The sequence below is a fragment of the Arvicola amphibius genome, chromosome 2, assembly GCF_903992535.2.
Source record: "Arvicola amphibius chromosome 2, mArvAmp1.2, whole genome shotgun sequence".
In the NCBI taxonomy this organism is placed as follows: domain Eukaryota; kingdom Metazoa; phylum Chordata; class Mammalia; order Rodentia; family Cricetidae; genus Arvicola; species Arvicola amphibius.
Genome location: NC_052048.2, coordinates 25,793,344 through 25,813,820, shown reverse-complemented (window position 1 = coordinate 25,813,820; position 20,477 = coordinate 25,793,344). Strand labels below are relative to the sequence as shown.

The window sequence follows — 20,477 nt, the reverse complement described above, 5'->3', positions numbered from 1 at the left end:
AATGCCCACCTTACCTTACCTGAGTCTTCATTTTCTAGATTTTGATCTTGAAGGTTTTAGGTTTTTTTTGTTAGCTGAGGTCTCAATGTGTAGTCCTAGGCTGGCCTCAGTCTTGCTATGTAGACAAGGCTGGCCTTGAACTCAAGAGATCTGGTGCCTTTGCCTCCCAAGTTTTGGGATTACAGGAATGTACAGCCATACCTGGCTCAATTTCTAGATTCTCTCTGTTTTCCTGAAAGTTCTGGGCATTGAAACCAGGGCCTCAGGCGTATAGCTAGTACACTACCCAGGAGTGACAGCCTCAGCTCGGTTTCTAGATTCTTCATGGCAGTCACTTTTATTGGGTCATCAGCGCTTGCTGTCCAAACAGTACACATACAAGCATCATTTTATTCATCTCCAACTCCCAGGTCACATCCCTGTAGCCCAAAAGATGGGGGGTGGGATCCTTTGGAAATGGCATCCTTGAAAAACAAGTGTAAAAAGGGTAGCCTGGCATTGGTTTCTTCTCAGAATCCTCAAACAGGGCGGAAGTCCCTGAAACAAAGATTATATTTTATCCTCGGTAGCAATTAACACTATTATTACTATGAACATTTAAAAATGTCTATTGGGATTCAGTTGAGCCATCATTTGGACCAAGAGTCCAAATGAGGCACCTTTTCTTCAATAGTGTGTCTGACCTCAACCACTATGAAACAAGACCCCTTGGAACATTGAGCCCCAGTAAGTGTGACGGCGACAGCAATGAGTGTGACAAAATGGAGTCACCACACGTTCCAGATACACCTGACACTGACTGGCCCCTTCCCTCCCCCTACCTGCTTCCCACTAAAGGAGGCTGTTTGGCTGTGGTGGTGCAGATTTTAGAGATACAGTCTAGATTTATAGCCCAGGCTGGCCTTGAACTCAGGATCCTCTTGACTCAGCCTGCTGAGTGTTGGGGTTTCAAGCATGTATCACCATGCCTGCATTCAGATTATCTTGTCATCTCATTTTAAGATAAGTTAATAAGTTAAATAACTAAAACGCAGTATAAATGATTAAAAAAATGCAACCAGGGTGTATGGGGAAATCCTCAGAAGAGAAGCACAAAGGAGGCCACGTCTTTCTGTAAACTTCTGTAGACTTCCGAGAAAGGTGGGGGGATTGGCAAACTCCTTAGTCTCAGCACTAAGAGGAGGAGAAACAAACAGGTCTGTCTTTACAAGTTCCAAGCCAGCCAAGGTTATATAGTGAGACCCTGTCTCAAAAACAAAAAAATGAACCAAAAAAGAAAGGAAAGAAGGGAGGGAGGGAGGGAGGGGGAAGACAGGGGGTGGAGAGAGAGAGAGAAAGAGAGAGGGGGGGGGGGGGGGGAGGGGGGGGGGGAAGGGAGGGGGGGGGGAGGGAAGGAGGGAAAGAAGAAAAAAAGAAAGAAAGAAAGAAAGAAAGAAAGAAAGAAAGAAGAGGAAGGGAAGGAGGTAGGGAGGGAGAGAGGGAGGGAGGGAGGGAGGGAGGGAGGGAGGGAGGGAGGGAAGAAGGAAGGAAGGAAGGAAGGAAGGAAGGAAGGAAGGAAGGAAGGAAGGAAGGGAAAAACACTTATAAGAGGCTCTGGAGAGATACCCCAGCAGTTAGGGTACTGTGGTGGTTTGGATGAAACATCCACACAGGCCTGAGTATTTTATCACTTGATGTCTGGTGGTGGCATGGTTTGGGAATTGATGAACTTTTAGGACATGAAGACTTGCTAGAGGAAATATATCACTGGGGGCAGGTTTGAGAGTTTATAGTTGTCCCCTTAGTCCCAGCGCTCTCTCTCTCTCTCTCTCTCTCTCTCTCTCTCTCTCTCTCTCTCTCTCTCCCCTCCTTCATGGGGCTGAGGTCTAACTTCTCAACTTTCTGTGCCTGCTCCCATGCCTCCCTGATGTTATGTAGACTCTCCCCCTGGGAGCTATAAGCCCAAGGAAACCCTTGCTTCTATCATCAGCTTGGTCATGTGATGTGGGATTTTCCTCTGTATGCTGTGATCACCATTGGTTAATAAAGAAACTGACTTGGGCCTGTGCAGGGAACAGAGCTAGGTGGAGAAAACTAAACTGAATGCTGGGAGGAAGAAGGCAGAGTCAGAGAGAAACCATTTAGTCCACCTGAGACAGACGCTGGGAACTTAAGCTGGTAAGTCACAGCTCCGTGGTGATACACAGATTACTAGAAATGGGTTAAATTAATATGTAAGAGTTAGCCAATAAGAAGCTAGAGCTAATGGGCCAAGAAGTGATTTAATTAATGCAGTTTCTGTGAGATCATTTCGGGGCTGACTGGCTGGGAACAAGCTAGCACCCTCCTTACTACAATCATGAGGATTATCACAGCAACAGTGAAGGAACAAGCACAGACTGTGCTCATAGAGGACCCAGAGTTCAGTTCCCAGCACCCACATCAGGGGGCTTGCAACCTGCCGGAGACGGCCAAGCATAGCCCCCTTCCACATGTGGTTCCTGAGATACAGGAAGCAAATCCCTCCAGGCTACCCAGTGGCAGCTAACTGAGCGAGCGTGTTACTTGAGGACCAAGGAGAAAACACCTATGTGCCCCAGGACCGCTTCTATGGCGTCTGCATAGGCATTTGACAATGTTACAGATAATTCTGGTTCTAGCAATTCTACTAGTGTACTTGTTCTTCACTTTCTTTTTCTCCTTCCACACCAGTGGCTTCTGAGAATATGGATGTGCTGTAGGATAATATGAGTCTTCCTTATCTGAGAGAGTGGGCAGGCACTGAAGCTGTAAAGCAGGTTGTGGGGGGAAACCTGACTGATAAAAGTATTGGGGAATTTTAGGAAAAATGCAGAAATTATTTTTTACCTGGTTATAAAACTTGGCAAAAGAATTATACTGAACCAAAACAGAACTTGGCTGTGATGAATAAAATTTCTGAAGAACCTAGGGCTTTGGGGCTGACTGCCTATGGTCTTATAAATCAAAAGTTGGAATTGTGAGGAACAGCAATGGGAAAGGTACAACAAGAAGGGAAACCCACTGAACTATGCTTCTGTAACTGCAAGTAGTTTCCCTCTGAGGTGAAAGCCTCAAAAATTGTTTTATGATTAACTCAACTAAGAATTAAGAATATAGTGGGTGGCTGGAGAAATGGTTCAGCGGTTAAGAGCATTGCCTGCTCTTCCAAAGGTCCTGAGTTCAATTCCCGGCAACCACATGGTGGCTCACAACCATCTGTAATGAGGTCTGGTGCCCTCTTCTGGCCTGCAGGCATACATGCAGAAAGAATATTGTATACATAATAAATAAAAATAAAATAAAATAAGAAAGAATATCGTGGCTGGCATGGGGCTTGGCAACTGGGAAAATGTTATAATGAATGGTGATATTCTGATTTTAAAGAATCTTTATACTTCTTGTGAACTGCTTTGCCCAGGTAATGATTAACCTGTGGCAAGAAAAAAAGAATCATTTTCCTTGTGTAATAAAAGACTGAGGTTTGCAGCTCAGGGCAGAGGAAGAAGCTCAGGAAAAGGAGGAGAAGGAGGAGGAGGAGGAGGAGGAGGAGGAGGAGGAGGAGGAGGAGGAGGAGGAGGAGGAGGAGGAGGAGGAGGAGGAGGAGGAGGAGGAGGAGGAGGAGGAGACGGAGACGGAGACTGGAGACACGACGACTACGACGACGAAGACGAAGACGAAGACGAAGACGAAGACGAAGACGAAGACGAAGACGAAGACGAAGACGAAGACGAAGACGAAGACGAAGACGAAGACGAAGAAGAAGAAGAAGAAGAAGAAGAAGAAGAAGAAGAAGAAGAAGAAGAAGAAGAAGAAGAAGAAGCTGCCCTGCAGCTGGTAGCCTGTCAGCTTGCATCAGAATCCTGTGCTTGTGTACTCATTTCGCCTTCCAGACATCCCAGATTTGAGACCCACTTCTCTGCTGAGGCTGATCCCAGCAGCAACCACCACTGTCTCCAACTTCAGAGGACCCTCTGCGGGCACCTGAACTCTTGTAGCATCCATTCATAGAGTTCTGTTCCCAGCACCCACACCAGGGGGCGCACAACCACCTCTATCTCCAGCTCCAGGGCGCCCTCTGCAGGCACCTGAACTCTTGTAGCGTCCATTCATAAAGACAGAGAGACGCATTAAAAGAGGAAGAGGAGGAGGAACTTACTAGGGAGCCAGATGTGGTATACAAGACTATATAATCCCAGTACTCAGAAGGTGGGGACAGAAGGATCAGGAATTCAAGGTCATCCTTCACTACATAATAAATTCAAGAGCAGCTTAGACTATATAAGACCCTATCTCAAAACAGAAAAAAGCAGAAAGCCAGAATCACTTACTAGAATAATGCAGAGAAGTTCCAGTATATACAGCTTCATCCACACATTTGGGAACCTTGGCCAGTAAACTTCATTTGAAGGTGGGTAGTTGACAAAATTCTTCCAGCAGTAACAATACTCTAAAGAAACACAAAATTTGGTTCATTTAGCAAATGCAATGGTAAATTATTTAAAATTATTTGGAGTCCGGGCAGTGGTGGCGCACACCTTTAATCCCAACACTCAAGAGGCAGAGGCACATGGATCTCTGTGAGTTCAAAGCTAGCCCAGTCTACGGAACAAGTTCCAGGATAGCTAGGGCTGTTACACAGAGAAACTCTGTCTCGGAAAACAAACAAACACATACATACATACATACATACACACACACACACACACACACACACACACACACACACACACACACACACATACTTGGGCACAGTGTCTCATGCCTGCAATTCAAGCTATTCAGAAGGCTGAAGCAGGAAAACTGGAATTTCAAGGTTAGCCTGTGGCGAGTCCAGAGTAGCAACTTAAGGACCCTGTCTCGAATAAAAACTAAGGAGAGCAGGGATGTAGCTCAGTAGTGTAGAGAGAGCCTACCTGCCCCCCATATATGCTTAGCATGTACAAGACTTTGGCTTCAATTCCCAGTAGCAACAACCACAAGCATAAACTCTACGTAAAGGCTTTGCCTATTTGTTCCTAGAAGGGGTCACACCCCCTAAAAGGAAGTTCATTTTAGGTGAGCTGGAGGCAGAGATAGCTAGGAAAGAAGGGCTTTTGTTCATCAATCCCTTGCTGTGAAGGTCAGAACTGGTCCCTCCTCACTTTATGTTCAACTTTCCCCTCTGGAATTCCATCCCATCATCGCCAACACCACAACCTCAGGACCATTCTGTTCTTACCTTGCTCGGTCATGATCTGGACAGTCACACCTCTGCAGACGAGGTTCCTGAGTCCTTGCCGGTTCCCCGGATCCATGTGGTGATAAAGACGTGCTACGTAAATAAACAGAGTCACGTTGGGGTGTTGACTCAAAAACTCTGTAATAGCCTTGGAGCATTCCCAACAGGGGCTCCAGGACAGGAACCAGGTGATGGAGCACCGGGCGGATGGACGGAAGGATCTTTCTGAGGTGAGTTTTTTTATGAAATTGATTTCGACGTGTTTGTCGGTATTCCGGCTCGTGTGTCTCCAGGTGTTGTGCCTTCCGCCCCAGCTGATCTCGTAGAGCAGACAGGTCTCCTTCCGAAGCTCCCTGGGGTCGAAGAAGGCTTCAAAGTCCTGGGGTTCGATTCTTCTCCTGAAACACAGAAAAGACTCCCATGCAGTCTAAGGGTCTAAGAAACCTTTCCCCTCGTGGTTTGCTTGTTTGCTTGTTTGTTTCTTTGGTTTGGTTTGTTTTTTTTTTATTTATTATGTACACAGTGTTCAGCCTCCATGTATGCCTCCAGATCAGAAGGGGGCGCCAGATCTCATTACAGATGGTTGTGAGCCACCATGTGGTTGCTGGGAATTGAACTCAAGAACCTCCGGAAGAGCAGTCAGTGCTCTTAACCTCTGAGCCATCTCTCCAGCCTCACGTTTTGTTGTTTTTAAACCAGATCTTACATATCCTAGGCTGGCCAGGAATTTGATATAGAGCCAGAGCTGACCTTGATTTCTGTTCTATTTATACTTTATGTATTATGTGCTGTACATATATGTTCACGTGCATATGTCCACATGCACTCGCTCATATGTACACGTGCAGAGGCCAGAGGTCAGTGCTGAACATCTTCCTCTAGCATCCTCCACCTTATTTCCCCCAACAGATTCTTCCAATGAACCTAGAGCTCTTGGTCAGAAAGCCTCCTGGATCCACTTGACTCTGCCTCTGTGGTGCTGAGGTTACATAAACACGCCAACAGGCCTGACTGTTAGGATGCTGGCAACCCAAAATAGCATACTTGGGTTTGTAGAGCAAGCATTATATCCAATGAACCATCTTCCCAGCAGGACCTTGAACATTTGATATTCCTGCATTTACCCGAAGAACTGGAACTACCGGTGTGTGGGAACTCAGGGCTTCGTGTATGTAGGCAAGTACTCCACCAACTGAGATATCGCTCCGTCCTTCTCTCTTAAAAGTTTATCTTTCTAATCCCCAGGTGTGGTGGCACATATAATCTCAGCACTAAGGAGGCAGACACAGAAGGCTGACAAGTTCAAGAGCAGCCTGGGCTACACAGCACAGAAACAAAACCAGGAGCTGGGGAGATGGCTGAGTGGGTAAAGGTACCGGGCCTGATGATCTGAGTTGACTCTCCAGGATCCGTGTGGTAGAAGGCGGGAAGAGAAGTGGCTCCACATGTGTGGCAAGGCGTGCACAACGCCCACTCCCCGCACATATAAAATACAAAAATGTAATTTAGGAAAAGGGAGGGCACACCACGGCATGTGTCTACTCCCCTGCCCCTCTCCCACTCACACAGATAACGGTAAATGTAAGGAAAAGAGAAGTTGGAGGAAGGGAGGGAAAAGAAAGGGGCTTGGGGGGAGGCAAATGATGTTCCTCTGGTTTGGCACGCCTTGTCTGAAAGCTGTAACTCTGACTGAGTGGTGGTGGCGCACGCCTTTAATTCTAGCACTCAGGAAGCAGAGGCGGGCGGATCTCTGTGAGTTCAAAGCCAGGCTGGTTGACAGAGTAAATTCTAGGATAGAACTGTTAGACAGAGAAACCAAACCTGTCTTGAAAAACAAAAACACAACCCTAAAACAAACAAAAAGGATGCAGAAGGATCTCTATAAACTCAAAAGACCTATGTATCTAGGGCTTCAGAAAAAAGGGGGAGGAGAAAACAAGAGAAGGAGCAGGTGGAGGATGAGGAGCTAGAGGAGGAAAGAATTAATCCAGTTAGTTGGTCACCTGGCTGCAGGACCACCTCCTTGGTAAGGCAGGAGTACCTTAAACCATGTCAAAGGGATAGGAGGAGTAAATACCCCTTTAATGAGATTTTGTAGCTTTCCTTCTGGAATTCCTGCCCCCCTGTGCAGTTGCTGCAGAGATGTCAACAAGTTCTGTTGGGTCAGCCTGCCTTTCTGAGTGTTTCTTTGCTCCACAACAGCGAGCATCCTGGGCGTTTGATTCGTGGTGCAGACTGGACCCCTCCAGCCCCAGAGATGTTGCCTGAGATGCAGGAGGAGGAGGGTTTGCTTCCCAGACTTCACACACTGCTGGGTAGATTTTCCTAACTGATTGGCCTGGGAGCTGGCTGGGGAAGGCTGAGAGTGTGGCCAACATAGGCCACTTACCATGTATGGCCGAGGCTGCTCTCAGGTACTGTCTAAAACTTAACAAGGACACCCCGTGGAAACGGGGTTTGTGAGTGACAAAGCTTTGGGGATTTTCAGAACTACCATGTTTGCCAAGGAATCCAAAGGGCTCCTGGGAGTTCTAAAATGGGAACAGAGAAATGACTATCCTCCCCGAAATGCACAGCCTTAAAGGTGGCTTCCTAACAAGTCAGTAAGTAGGGAACCATTTCCAAGCAAGCAGGGGGACCAGGGCAGGAGTTTACCCTCCATACTCCTACCTTGATTTTGAAGGCTTTCTTTCACTGCATTTCTATCACTGCATTTCGTTAATATTGAAATTATTATAAACTAATGAAATTATTGTACACGTATTTAATCCCGACTCTGGAAGATTTTGTTTTGCTTCTCTTCTGCCTTTTTCTTCGGGACGCTGGTCGGAGCCTAAGCACGCTTTCCCTAGCATGGCAGGCGTGGCTCTTTCTCTACAGCTCCCCTCTATGACATGTGGCTGCTTGCCCACCATGTGGCTGATCTCCAGGCTGACTTAAATAGATAACCTTTCTCTTTCTTTCCCCTGTCTTCACTTCTGGGCAGCTGCTGGGATAAACATCTTGGTTGCCCTGTGGTTTTTCTTTTAATCTCTCACATAACTGTTCCTGTACTTCTTTCTTTTTTTGTTTTGTTTTGTTTTGGTTTGGTTTTTGTTTTTGGTTTTTGGGTTTTTTGTTTTGTTTTATTTTGTATTGTATTGTTTTTCAAGACAGGGTTTCTCTGTGTAGCTTTAGAGCCTGTCCTGGGACTAGCTCTTGTAGACCAGGCCTGCCTCTGCCTCCCGAGTGCTGGGATTAAAGGCGTGCACCACCACCACCCGGCTTCTTGTACTTCTTTCTAAACCCATTTTATTAATATGACTAAGGATCCAATCCCAAAATGAGACCCAGATTTCCCAAGGAACATGCGGTGGCTCTGGACAGACTCCCCAGAATTTCCAGTAATGTTGTGGGGGGATCCACCAGAGAAGACCAGGTCCAAGCCTTTAGGAAGTATTTCCTAGCCACTACACTGATGCATTTGGGATCCAAGCATGGTCCTGAGCCTTTCTCCAGGTGAGCTTTCAAGTGTAAAACCCACGTCCTGTGTTGACACGCCTCAGTCAGCAAGATCAGTTAGGCGGAAGGGAAAAAAAGCAGAAGCCAAAAACAGAAGCCAAAAAGCAAGGTGAATGCATTAGCGTCTTTCCCAGAGCTGTGGACTTCGATGGATTTGATCTTGGCTCCCTTTTTCACGGGTGTTGCCTACTCACTGGGTTCCAGTGCTTGAATGTTACTTCCATCACGGTGTCAGCTGTGCTAAGGTCTGGGGGCCTGTTCCAGTAACAGTGATTTAAACAGAAGCAAAAAGATATAGGAGTTATACCCAATCACAGCAACCATTAGAGATTAAGCTGAAAAAGTGTGGAAATGCAAAACAAGCAAAACCTGCAGTTTCCCTCCCTGCACTGCCATCTGGACCAGTTGAAGTCAGGACTCTGCGTGAGAGCAGAACCTCAGATCCCCAAGGATGTGTCAGCAGAACCAGAACAATTAACAACAGCAACAGAAGTCCGGGAGCTGGAGAGAAGGCTCGGCAGTTAAAAGCACTTTCAGAGGACCTGGGTCTTCAGGTCCCACATGGAGGCTCATGTTACCATCTATAACTCTAGAGGATCAGGCACCCTGTTCTGGCCTCATCAGAAGCTGGCATTCATATGGTGGCATGGGCATGGTGATCAGAACATTCATGCACATAAAATAAATAAAGCTAAAATAGATAAAGTCTGCTGAACTCATTTCTAAGTGATCTATAAAAATCCAGTTTTTCCGGGTAGTAGTGGCACACACCTTTAATCCCAGCGCTCGGGACACAGAGGCAGGTGGATCTCTGTGAGTTTGAGGCCAGCCTGGTCTACTGAGCTAGTTCCAGGACAGCTAGGACTGTTACAGAGAAACCCTGTTTTGAAAAACCAAGATAAATTAATAAATATCCAGTTTTTCAGAGACCAACAAACTGATCGATTCTTTTTCTGAAAGAGCCTTCAATAAGAAGCAGCAGAAACTGCTCAAAACCACAGGTGGGAAAACAGAAATATCAGTCCTTACCCCTGACCTCTCTGAATACAGGCCATGGCAGACCTGGCACCGAGACTCGAGTTCCCTTGAGAAGGACACATCCAGGAATCTGGAGCCTGTGGGGACCAGGATAAGCCAACACACACCCACGTGGTGGATAGTGGCCTTCTGGAAAAACATTCTGAAGAAGTAATGATTCACCATGGAGTTAAGCCTTTAGATTTCACTCTGGCTTCCAGGGCAGCTTAATGAAGATAGATAGATGGTAGATTGGATGGATGGATGGATGGATGGATGGATAATGGATGGGCAGACAGATAATAACTCTGTCGGGATTTTGCATAAGTCTTTGAAGAAGACCATGGCAGAGAGTGGGCAGAGTATCCCATGACAGTCAGATATCCAGAATAATGCTAATATAGAAAACGTTATTTGAAAAGTTATATGGAATGAGCTAGACAGGGTGGCACACGCCTTTAAGCCCAGCACTCAGGAGGCAGCGGCAGGCAGTTGTCTGAGAGTATGGACAGATCCTAGGCACCAGGCACACAGTGTCTGGTTTTTAAAACATCAACACTTGGACATTCATTCACGCTACAGTGAGAGTCTTATGTGCACGTGACAAGGGGAAGCCTAAAGCAAGGAAGATGTTCCTGGCCTGGCTTTTTAAACTTTTACCACTCACAACCCCTTTCACGCAAGGAATTTCCTGTTTGTTTGTTTGTTTTATTAAGTGGGCCATGATGTTGGTGGTTTCTAAGTTGCAAAATGAAATAAACTTAATGGTAATGATGTAGCTGGTTAGACGGTTACAGATTCTTTTTTTTTCTTTCTTTCTTTCGAGACAGGGTTTCTCTATATAGCTTTGGAGCCTGTCCTGGAACTAGCTCTTGTAGACCAGGCTGGCCTCGAACTCACAGAGATCCGCCTGCCTCTGCCTCCCGAATGATGGGATTAAAGGTGAGGGCCATCACCGCCCAACTGAAAAACAGATTCTTAAAACACACAAAGGCAGATTAAATAAATAAGGAAAAGAAATAATTAAAACATGCTCATATTTACTTCTGTGTGTCACCAGGAAACATGATTTTCCACATGACAGAGTCATGATGACAAGATGACTTATCTCATTCACTAAAGGTGGGGAGACAGGGGAGGGGGATGGAAGGGGGAAGGAGGGAGCTGCATCCTCTGCCCTTGCTCAGAGACACCACTAAAAATCCTTCTGATGAGAGCATGCGACTTCCCACTCAGCACCCCTGAGCATGGCCTGTGAAAGCCAGATAGATATCCGGAATAATGTTAATATAGAAAACATTATTTGAAAAATGATATGGAATGAGCTGGACAGTGGCGGCGCATGCACTCAGGAGGCAGGGGCAGGCGGGTCTCTGTGAGTTTGAGGTCAACCTGGTCTATAGAGTGAGTTCCAGGACAGCCAAGGCTACTCAGAGAAACCTTATCTCGAAAAAAACAAATTAACTAATTAATATTAAAGTATGTAAAAGAAAATAAACAAATAAACTCATATATATATATATATATATTAAAAAATCCTCTTGTTTTCTTTTTACAGTAAGTATAAGTATTGTCTGTCCCCTTCACAAGTGCTGAGGTCCTTTTTTTACTATCTAATAAAGAAGCAAATTTGCACATTAAAAAAATAAACTATAGTTGTGTAATTCTTAAATGTTCATCTCTGTGTGATTGAGTTGGGAGGCACTATGCACGGCTTACCTCAGAGTGGGGTCAACAACTGCAGGACCTGTGAACCAAGAGACAGATGGATTTGTCAGATAACACCCAATCCACATGGAGCTGCTTTGGAAACGCGTTCTAGTCTCCCAAATCTACAAACCATACTGGAGAAGCGAAGCCGGTATGGCATATACCCCCCTTCCCCACATACTAGACACTGTGTCATGAGGATGGGGAGTTCAAGGTCTGCCTAGGCTACACTTTGATCTGACCTCAAAAAAAAGCAATCTAATGGGAAAGTCACTTCTCAAGGGCCCAAGAGGTTCAATTTGGAAGTTATAGGATATAGATTATGCATCTCTTCCTCCAGACTCTGTTGCTCTACTGAGAATATGTTGGTTAGCAATGCAGATTGATGAACTTTACGAAAGTCTTCTACAAGCATATTCTATTTTCCCCTCTATCTTTGTTTGAGTTTGCTTTGGGGTAGTGTGCAAGCTGAACATACTTTATTCAAGATTAGAGTCTATTTTCAGACTTGGTTTTCTGATAAACACAGACAGACCCTACATCTATGAGAGCTGCATCTCAGTTCTTACCACAGTTGAGATGGCATGTCCCTACAGTGTTGCTTGTCAGTGGGTTATTTAAACAGTTGAGATGGGGTGTCCCTATAGTGTTGCTGGTTAGTGGACTCTTTGCTGTTCTTCTTTTTTTGGCCATTTCTTGTTGGTGAATTGTATACTGAGCTACTTCCTGTCTATTCTCTGTTTTTCCAGAGATGAAGATTTTAAGGTCAAAAGTGGATTTACACAACACCATCATGGTAACATCTTCCACAGACAACTGTCCTTGGAAGAACTTTGCTTCCACCATATGGAAACTGTTGAGTACGGTGTTGTGGAATATTCCTTTGCACTGTGTGAAGATGTGTCACTGTGGTTGGTTTAATAAAGAGCTGAATGACCACTAACTAGGTAGAAAGGGGTTAAGAGGGACTTCTGGGAACAGAAAGGGATCGAACAAGGATGGGCCATACAGAGTAAAGGCAACTGAGTCTCATAGAAGAACATAGATTTAGAATACAGGTCAATTTAAGTTATAAGAGCTAGTTAGAAACAAACCTAAGCTACGGCTGAGCTTTCTTAATTAATAATAAGACTCTGTGTCATTTTTTGTGAGCTGGTGGCCCAAAATAAAAACCTGTCTACAGTACAGTGCTTTTGCTTCTGACAAATTTGATCTTTTTCTTACAGTTTTTTTATGTGAGTCGCAATTATCAGAACCACTGTCTCCCTGGCTGAAGCCTACAGAAGGAAGGGTTTATTCCTTCCCAGACAGCTCCACCATTGCCCTGGCTCATGGTCGCCCTGGCTTGCCATTGCCCTGGCTCTACTGTTGCCCTGGGTCACCGTTATCCTGGCTTGTGTTGTTTGTTTGTTTGTGAGAGTCAGTTTATAATATATAGATCACATAGCCTCGTTTTTTCTACTCTTTTCTGTGTCCAGCCCCAAACCAATTAAATAGTAGGCAAATGTATCCAAAACACTATTCAGAAATCCTCAAGGTCATCCTTAGCTACTCAGTGTGTTCAAGGCCAGCCCAGGCTACAGGAGACCACGTCTCAACAATAATTTTTTTTTAAATCTCCAAAGATTTGAACCCTACCAAAGACAATATTAAAAACAATTTCAGGCATGGGCTCCAATTTCAACTCTTCTGAGGTCACTTCCTTCCCAAGCTGGGCATGTTTCCCACCTGCAATTTTTCATATACCATCTCGCAAATGCTCGGATTACAGGCGTGAGCCACTGTGTCTGCTGTGTATGGTCCTGGGAGTGGAATCCAGGTTTTTCTGCATGTTAGTCAAACCTATACCAACTGAGCTACATCCCCAGACCGTTTGTTTCTTTGTTTGTTTGTTTGTTTGTTTTGAGGGGGTATCTCATATTGTAGCCTAGGCTGGTCTGAAGTGTATTATGTTGCCCAGGATAGCTTCAAATTTCCTGTAATCCGCCTGTTTCAGTCTCTAGACTCCTGAGATCACAGGTGGGAATAACCACACCTGGCTGACATTATTTCACCGTTGTCTAGTTAGCCAGCTGGCACACAGACCATGTGCTGCTACTACTTCTGTTTTTTCTTAATTAGCTTTATTTTTACTTTTTCCAGGTTGAAGTGTGGGCAGGACTGAGGGATCAAACCCAGGGCCTCATATATTCTAGGCAAGCTCTCTACCACTAAGCTACACCATTACTCTTTTTAACAAAAACAAAGTTTTTAATTGTGTGTGTGCGTGCGTGCATGTGTATGTGTGTGTGTGCGTGTGTGTGTGTGTGCAGTTGCCTGTGGAGGCCAAAGGAGGGCATTGGATTGGAACCCTTAGAGCTGAAGTTCCAGGCAGTTGTGAGCAGCTTCATGTGGGCACTGGGAATCAAACAAGAACAGCAAGTATTATTTTTTTTTTTTTTGAGACAGGGTTTCTCTGTAGCTTTGGAGCCTGTCTTGGAACTAACTCTTATAGACCAGGCTGAGCCTTGAACTCACAGAGATCCACCTGCCTCTGCCTCCCAAGTGCTGGGATTAAAAGTGTGCGCCACTACCGCACAGCTGAACAGCGAATATTCTTAACTGCTGAGCCCTCCCTCCAGCTCTCCCACCGTTTTTTGAAAAGCAGGTTCTTGCTAAATTACCCAGCATGGCCTTGAACATGCCCTGTAGTGCACAAAGACCTTCAGCTAGTAATTCTCCTGCCTCAGCTTCCCAAGTAGCTGAAATTATAAGCCTATATCACCAGACTCAACTAACTTAAATTTTTTATTACCATGAAACCAATATTGATTTAGTGTTACTTGTCAAAATCATTAGGAGGTATAAACACCTCATCAGAATAGTAATTCATCTTAAGAACAATATTAATGTACTAATCATAATAGGAAGGTTGGAAAGCACCTAGGGCCCCAAGCATAAGCAGGTCACACCCATGTACAGTTGATGCACTCCTCAAGACCGTGGGCCCAAGATAAGCATGGCAGCAGACACTTGCATCCCCATATACTCAAGAGGCTGAGGGAAGCAGGGGAATCACTGGAGGCCAGGAGTTGGGGGTCAGTCTGGGGCAACATGACAAAAGTCTATATAGAAAGAAGCAAAGTAAAGAGGAAAAAAAATCTGCTGCCCACTTTGCCAGGACCTGGCACCCCTTTACCTGTCTGGGAGCTCATCTTGCACTGTCTGGACTCCTTCCTCCCGAGCGTATGTGGTGAGGATGACTTCTGCCAAGCGTGTGCCTGAGTTTCGTTTCCTCTGGTGTGCCACAGTCACCCGCGTAGACAGAGGATGACTAGTTCCTGAGTGTAAGCAGCTACTTGATATCTGTCCTATGTAAATGAAGAAGGAAGTGGCATCTGGATTTTCATCCTCCACAGGGAGGAACCCCAAAGGCACAGGAATCGTCACTTCTGCAGAATAGAAACTGATAGTTTGAAATTTCAAATGTTTAATAAATCTCAGATATTTCCTGGTGACGTCTAAATTTACAAAGCTTTCTTCTTCAAGTTCAGGTAAGATTGGGAGAGAAGGCAGCGCAGAGGTCAGAGAAAATGAAACTGTTTCTAGAACTCGAAAGGCTTTAGCGTGACCTGGCAAGAACATTGTGGTTTTCACCTATTACTTCCTCTCATTTGCCCTTCGCTCCGTATCTCTGTCGGAGAGGGAGGGGCACCTAAAGGTGCAAAAGCTGCTGGACCTTGGTCTCTGAGTCAGATAACTAGTGTGCTGGTCTGGGGCTCTTGAAGGGAAGGTTAATTGGATAACTAAGTCCACTCTTGAAATTTTTAGCCCTAATTTAAAAAAAAAAAGTTAATGTGCTGTACATTTCTACAGCAATCACCTCTGTTGTCAGGGTCAAGTTCGGGTTACCGATTTTTCTGAGACTCAGCGCCATCCCTCAGAATTAAGATCGTCCTCTCAAGACCTATGTCTCCCACTGGGTCTTACTTATCTTAGTTTGGTTTCTCTTGCTATGAAAAACACCAAGAAGCAACACGACTCAGGGAGGAAAGGGTCTACTTGGCTTACACTTCCGAGTCACACACCATCGCTGAGGAAAGCCAGGGCAGGCTCTCAAGCAGGAACATGGAGACAGGAGCTGATGCAGAGGCCATGGAGGAGTGCTGCTTACTGGCTTGCTCGCCCTTGCTTGTTCAGCCAGCTTATACACCCCTGGGCCTCCTCCCCAAAAGTGGTACTGCCCACAATGAACTGGATCCTCTCACATCAACCATCAATTTAAAAAAAACAAATGCCCACAGATATCCCTACAGGCCAATCTGATGGGGGTATTTCCTCAGTTGAGGGTCCCTCTTCCCAGATGACTCTAGCTTGTGTTTTCCTCCTGTCCCAGACTTTGTAGTGACATTTCATTTGTATTTTAATAAATAAAGCTTGTCTGAAGATCAGAGAGTAAAACAGCCCCACTGGTCAGCCTTACAAACCAGGCAATGGGACCCTAGGTCTGCCCACTTTCGTGACTTGGAGGCCATTGAGGATGAACCTCCATACATACATCCTTGCTTACAGTTTTGAGCCTCAGCTCCCACTCTCCTGGTGAAACTAGCAAGGAAAGTATCACAAATGTCCCTCCTAGGTTGTAAAATATCATAGGAAATTGGAGCTTATCAAGGGGCTATTAAAGAAGTTACTTCCTCCTGGTCAAAAGAATGAATGAAATCTGGGGACTGGAGAGATGGCTCAGCGGATAAGAGCACTGGCTGTTCTTCCAGAGGACCTGGGTTCAATTCCCAGCTCCCACATGGCAGCTCACAACTGTCTGTAACTTCAAGATTTGACACCCTCACACAGACAAACATACAGGTACAACACCAATGTACATAAAATAAAAATAAATAAATTACTTTAAAAAAATTTAAAAAATGGTCTTCAAGGCCAGGCAGTAGTCGTGCATGCCTTTAATCCCAGCACTTGGGAGGCAGAGGCGGGCAGATCTCTGTGAGTTCCAGGCCAGCCTGGTCTACAGAGTGAGTTCTGGGACAGGTAGGACTGTTACACAGAGAAACCCTGTCTTGAAAAAATAGAAAGGCCATCAAGGTCTTTCTGAATCCTATTTATTTATTTATTTATTTATTTATTTATTTATTCATTTAGTTTTTTTGGGAACCGAGTCTCTATGTAGCTCTGGTTGTCCTGGAACTCACTATGTAAATCAGGCTAGGCTCAAACTCACAGAGATCCTCCTGCCTCTGCCTCCAAGTACTGGGATTAAAGGTGTGCGCCACCAGAGCCAGCTACTAAATCCCTTGGAAATTAGTGTATTAGTGAGACTAAGGGCTTACAACAAGGAGCCCTGACTCTCTGGTAACATTCTCCTTCTTTCTAAGTGTTCTCCCTGCCATGCAGCTGCTCACAGGCTTCCAACTGCCTGCTTTCTAAGTTAGAGAGATGGTCCAGCGCCTAAGAGCACTCCGTTACCCTTCCAGAGGACCTGGGTTCAACTTCCAGTACCTACCAGGCCAGCAACAATCATGTGTAACTTTATTTCCAGGGGGATGCAATACCCTTTCCTGACCTCCATGAGCACCAGGCACATATGCAAGGGGCAGGGTGGGGTCAAGATAAGGTTTCTCTGTGTAGCCCTGGCTATCCTGGAACTCATTCTGTAGACCAGACTAGTCTTGAACTCAGGGATTTGCCTGCTTCTGCCTCCCAAGTACTGATATTAAAGGCATTCACCACCACTGCCTGGCAACATATGTATTTTTTTAAAAGAAATAAACAAAAAAAATCGGGGTTGGGGATTTAGCTCAGTGGTCGAGCACTTGTCTAGAAAGTGCAAGGCCCTGGGTTTGGTCCTCAGCAACAAAAACAAAAGAAAAAACCAAAAACAAGGTAACTGGCACACATCCTTTGCCAGGTGGTGGCGCACACCTTTAATCCCAGGACTTCGGAGGCAGAGGAAGGAGGATCTCAGTAAATTCGAGGCCAGCCTGGTCTACAAAAGAGAGTTACACAGAGAAACCCTATCTCGAAAAACCAAAAATAAATAAATAAACAAATGAAAAATTAATTCAGAACATCTTATCCACATCTCTCTGCCTGGCAGCTGCTGAGGTCTCTAGCTTGCCTAGGGTATAGATTTTCTCTTAAAACTAATAAAATTATCCTCAAGTTTACTGTTTGTATTTTTTGGGTTTTTTTTTTTTTTTTTTTTTTTTTTATCTATGAGACTGCTGTAAAAAGGGACCCCTGTCTTTTCAGTAACTTCACGAGGGCCATCCACAGTGCTTTCTTGGTGATGACGTAAAGCCCCCTTTTATTTAGTCTCTACACAGACCATCTTCCACGGTGGATGTGCCAAAAACTCACTGTGTTCATTGTCTTTTGACCTGAAGCTCAGGAAACACAGGAAACATCAAATTCCGGCCAATCCTCCTGTTTCAATCTTCAGTGGTGGAATAACTGGTGTGACTCCCTAAACCTGAGGGATATTTTTTTAACTAATGCTTAGGCATTGTAAATAATATCCCAAGTATGATCTTTATGCCTCCATCTCTAAATAATCACGTCCTTAGGATAAAGCCCTAGAGAGGAAGCTACAACGCAGTGACTTTTTTTAAAGATAGAATTTCATCTACCCTAGGTTAGTCTCCCATTCACTCTCTAGCCATGGTGCCCTAGAACTTCTGATCCTTCAGTCCGCCACCTCTGGAGTGCTGGCATTACAGCTGTGTGCCTCACACCTGGATCGTGTGGTCTTGGAGCTGGAACCCAGGTCTTCCTGCATGTTAGGCAAACATACTATCAATGGAGCTATCTCCCCGACGTATGTTAGCCAGGGTCTAAGCAACAGCCTTTGGCTGGACATAGTAGACAACACTCCTGGCCGGCCTACCTGCCTTTAGGTCCTTCAGCTGTTACGGCCAGCTGAACCCAGAAAGCAAAACTCTTTTTGGCACCATAGAATCAGTTTTGAATACCTTTTCCTTGAGAGACATCTCCATTAGAAATCCAGGCGTGTTCACTATCTTGGTCATAGCTGAGATCTGCTCTGGTTCCCAGGCTAAAGCAGATTGGTTGGTTGGTTCTTAAACAAAGTGTGTTTTATTGGACATTTTATTGATAAGTATAATAAGGCAAAGAAGATGATGTAATACTTCAACAGCAGCAAACTGACATCTCTCAGGATTCCTACTTCATTACTCATCCTTTAAACTTCTGGAAAATACGAACTTCCCCTGGCTTCATATTTCTCCAGTGCTCCTTGGAGCTTCACCCATGCTTCCTGCAAACTTGGATCAGCTCCCTTTCCACCCTTTTTGGCATTATATATATAATCTTAATGCAATATAATATATCTTTATGTTTTATATATAGGTATATCCATAACATAATATATCTAGATATATTTATATGATACATCATATATGATATTATAATATATAATAACCTAATATATATTAGGTTATTTTATCTTATGTGTATGAGTGTTTTGCTTGCATACATATATGCACTATGTTTTTCCTGGTGCCCAAGGAGGTCAGAAGAGGGCATAAGGTCACGTGAAACCGAAGTTACTGTGTGGTTGCTGGGAACAGAGCCCAGGTTCTTTCTCTATAAGAGGTTCTCTAGCCAGTGAGCAAATCTTTCAGCCCCCACCTCTGCTTCTATAACTTCAAGGGACAGGGAATGGAGCTTAGTAGGTAGAACACTTACGTGGCAAGGCCAAAGCCCTGGCTTTGACCCCTAGCACACTGTGTCCCACGTCAGAGGTACATGACATGATCTCAAAACAAACAAAAACCCAGAATTTCAAACTCTGGAAATGGGTTGTTTCAGTCTAGGACAATATGGTCCAACAATCTGTGTGCAAGCGTATGCCAGCTTAGACAGGGCCTGCACTCCAGGGTCGGATGCTCCCCACCGCAGGAATGTGCCTGGTAACATTGGCGGCACCAGGAGCATGTGTATGTTGGGGCTTACACAGTCACAGCCTTGCAGAAACAAACAGCTTAAACAGAAGACACACAGATTCACCTGTTTCCAAAGGACAACACTCAGAAAACGACCAGGGAGTCGAACTCATCTTTCCTACGCAGCTGATGCCTAAAACCTCAGATCCCACCAGCTCACCCTCCTCTCTGGGGAGCTGTTGACTGCAAGTTCCAGGACACCCGTGCCTCTTACCGCAGCCTCCCTGGTATCCGTGTCCAGCTTGATCATCCTTGTTTTAGCCAGCAGAGGGCAGAAAAGAAAAACAAAACAAAACAAAACAAACAAGCAAAAAAAAAAACCCCAATACCACCAAGCACCAATACATAAATCCCTGAAAGTCCTCAGGGTCTTCTGTGTCCTGCCTTTGCTCTCTGGCCTTCCACAAGGTGGAGCTCTTTACCTGCCTCTCATCGTCCGCTATAAGAATTCCCACCGCCCCCCACCCATGCCTGTATCGAGTCTACTCTCTCCTTCTGTTTCTCACTTGGACCCTGGACCTGCAAGAGTTCCAGTAGTCACCCTTACACAGCTCACGATTACTAAATGACTGTTATTTCTCTGGGAATCTTTGGACAATTAACCCTTAAGGAGCCGAAAGTTATTAATACTTTTTGATTTTGAAAAACTTTAAGAAACGTGTAAATCAGGCGTGGTGGTGTACGTCTTTAATCTCAGCCCTAGGGAGGCAGAGAGTCAGGAACAAGAAGGTGGGTACAAGCTAGGCTGTGGTAGCACATTCCTTAATCCCAGCACTCAGAAAACAGAGGCGGGTGAATCTTTGTGAGTTCAAGACCAGCCTGGTCTACAAGAGTGAGTTCCAGGACAGCTAGGACTGTTACACAGAAAAACCTTGTCTCGAAAAAAACAGAGAGAGGGAGAGAGGGAGGGAGAGAGAGAGAGAGGGAGGGAGAGAGAGGGGGGAGGAAGAGAGAGAGGGAGAGAGGGAGTTGGTTAAACAAAAGCTGTTTTATTATGCCGAGTGTCATCAGACAAGGCCCACACTAAACTCCTAAGTCTGTCTCCCCAAGGCCGCTCACCTGTGTGATGTATC

At 45.1% G+C, this 20,477-nt stretch overlaps 1 protein-coding gene across 2 annotated transcripts; it reads right to left on the bottom strand.

Moving 5' to 3' along the window:
* Positions 1-321: 321 nt before the first annotated feature.
* On the bottom strand, positions 322-19,695 carry Apobec1 (apolipoprotein B mRNA editing enzyme catalytic subunit 1). Of its 2 annotated transcripts, none has more exons than XM_038319979.1 (6): positions 19,619-19,695; positions 14,625-14,796; positions 11,456-11,483; positions 5,219-5,616; positions 4,329-4,447; positions 322-537 (listed from the first exon to the last, which is right to left on the bottom strand). In XM_038319979.1, the coding sequence occupies exons 2-6, from the start codon at positions 14,638-14,640 to the stop codon at positions 412-414; spliced, it is 687 nt and encodes a 228-aa protein (XP_038175907.1). In that variant the 5' UTR covers positions 14,641-14,796; positions 19,619-19,695; the 3' UTR covers positions 322-411. The 2 variants fall into 2 exon arrangements, with proteins under 2 accessions (XP_038175907.1, XP_038175908.1); XM_038319980.1 differs by lacking the exon at positions 19,619-19,695 and adding an exon at positions 18,412-18,472.
* Positions 19,696-20,477: the final 782 nt, after the last annotated feature.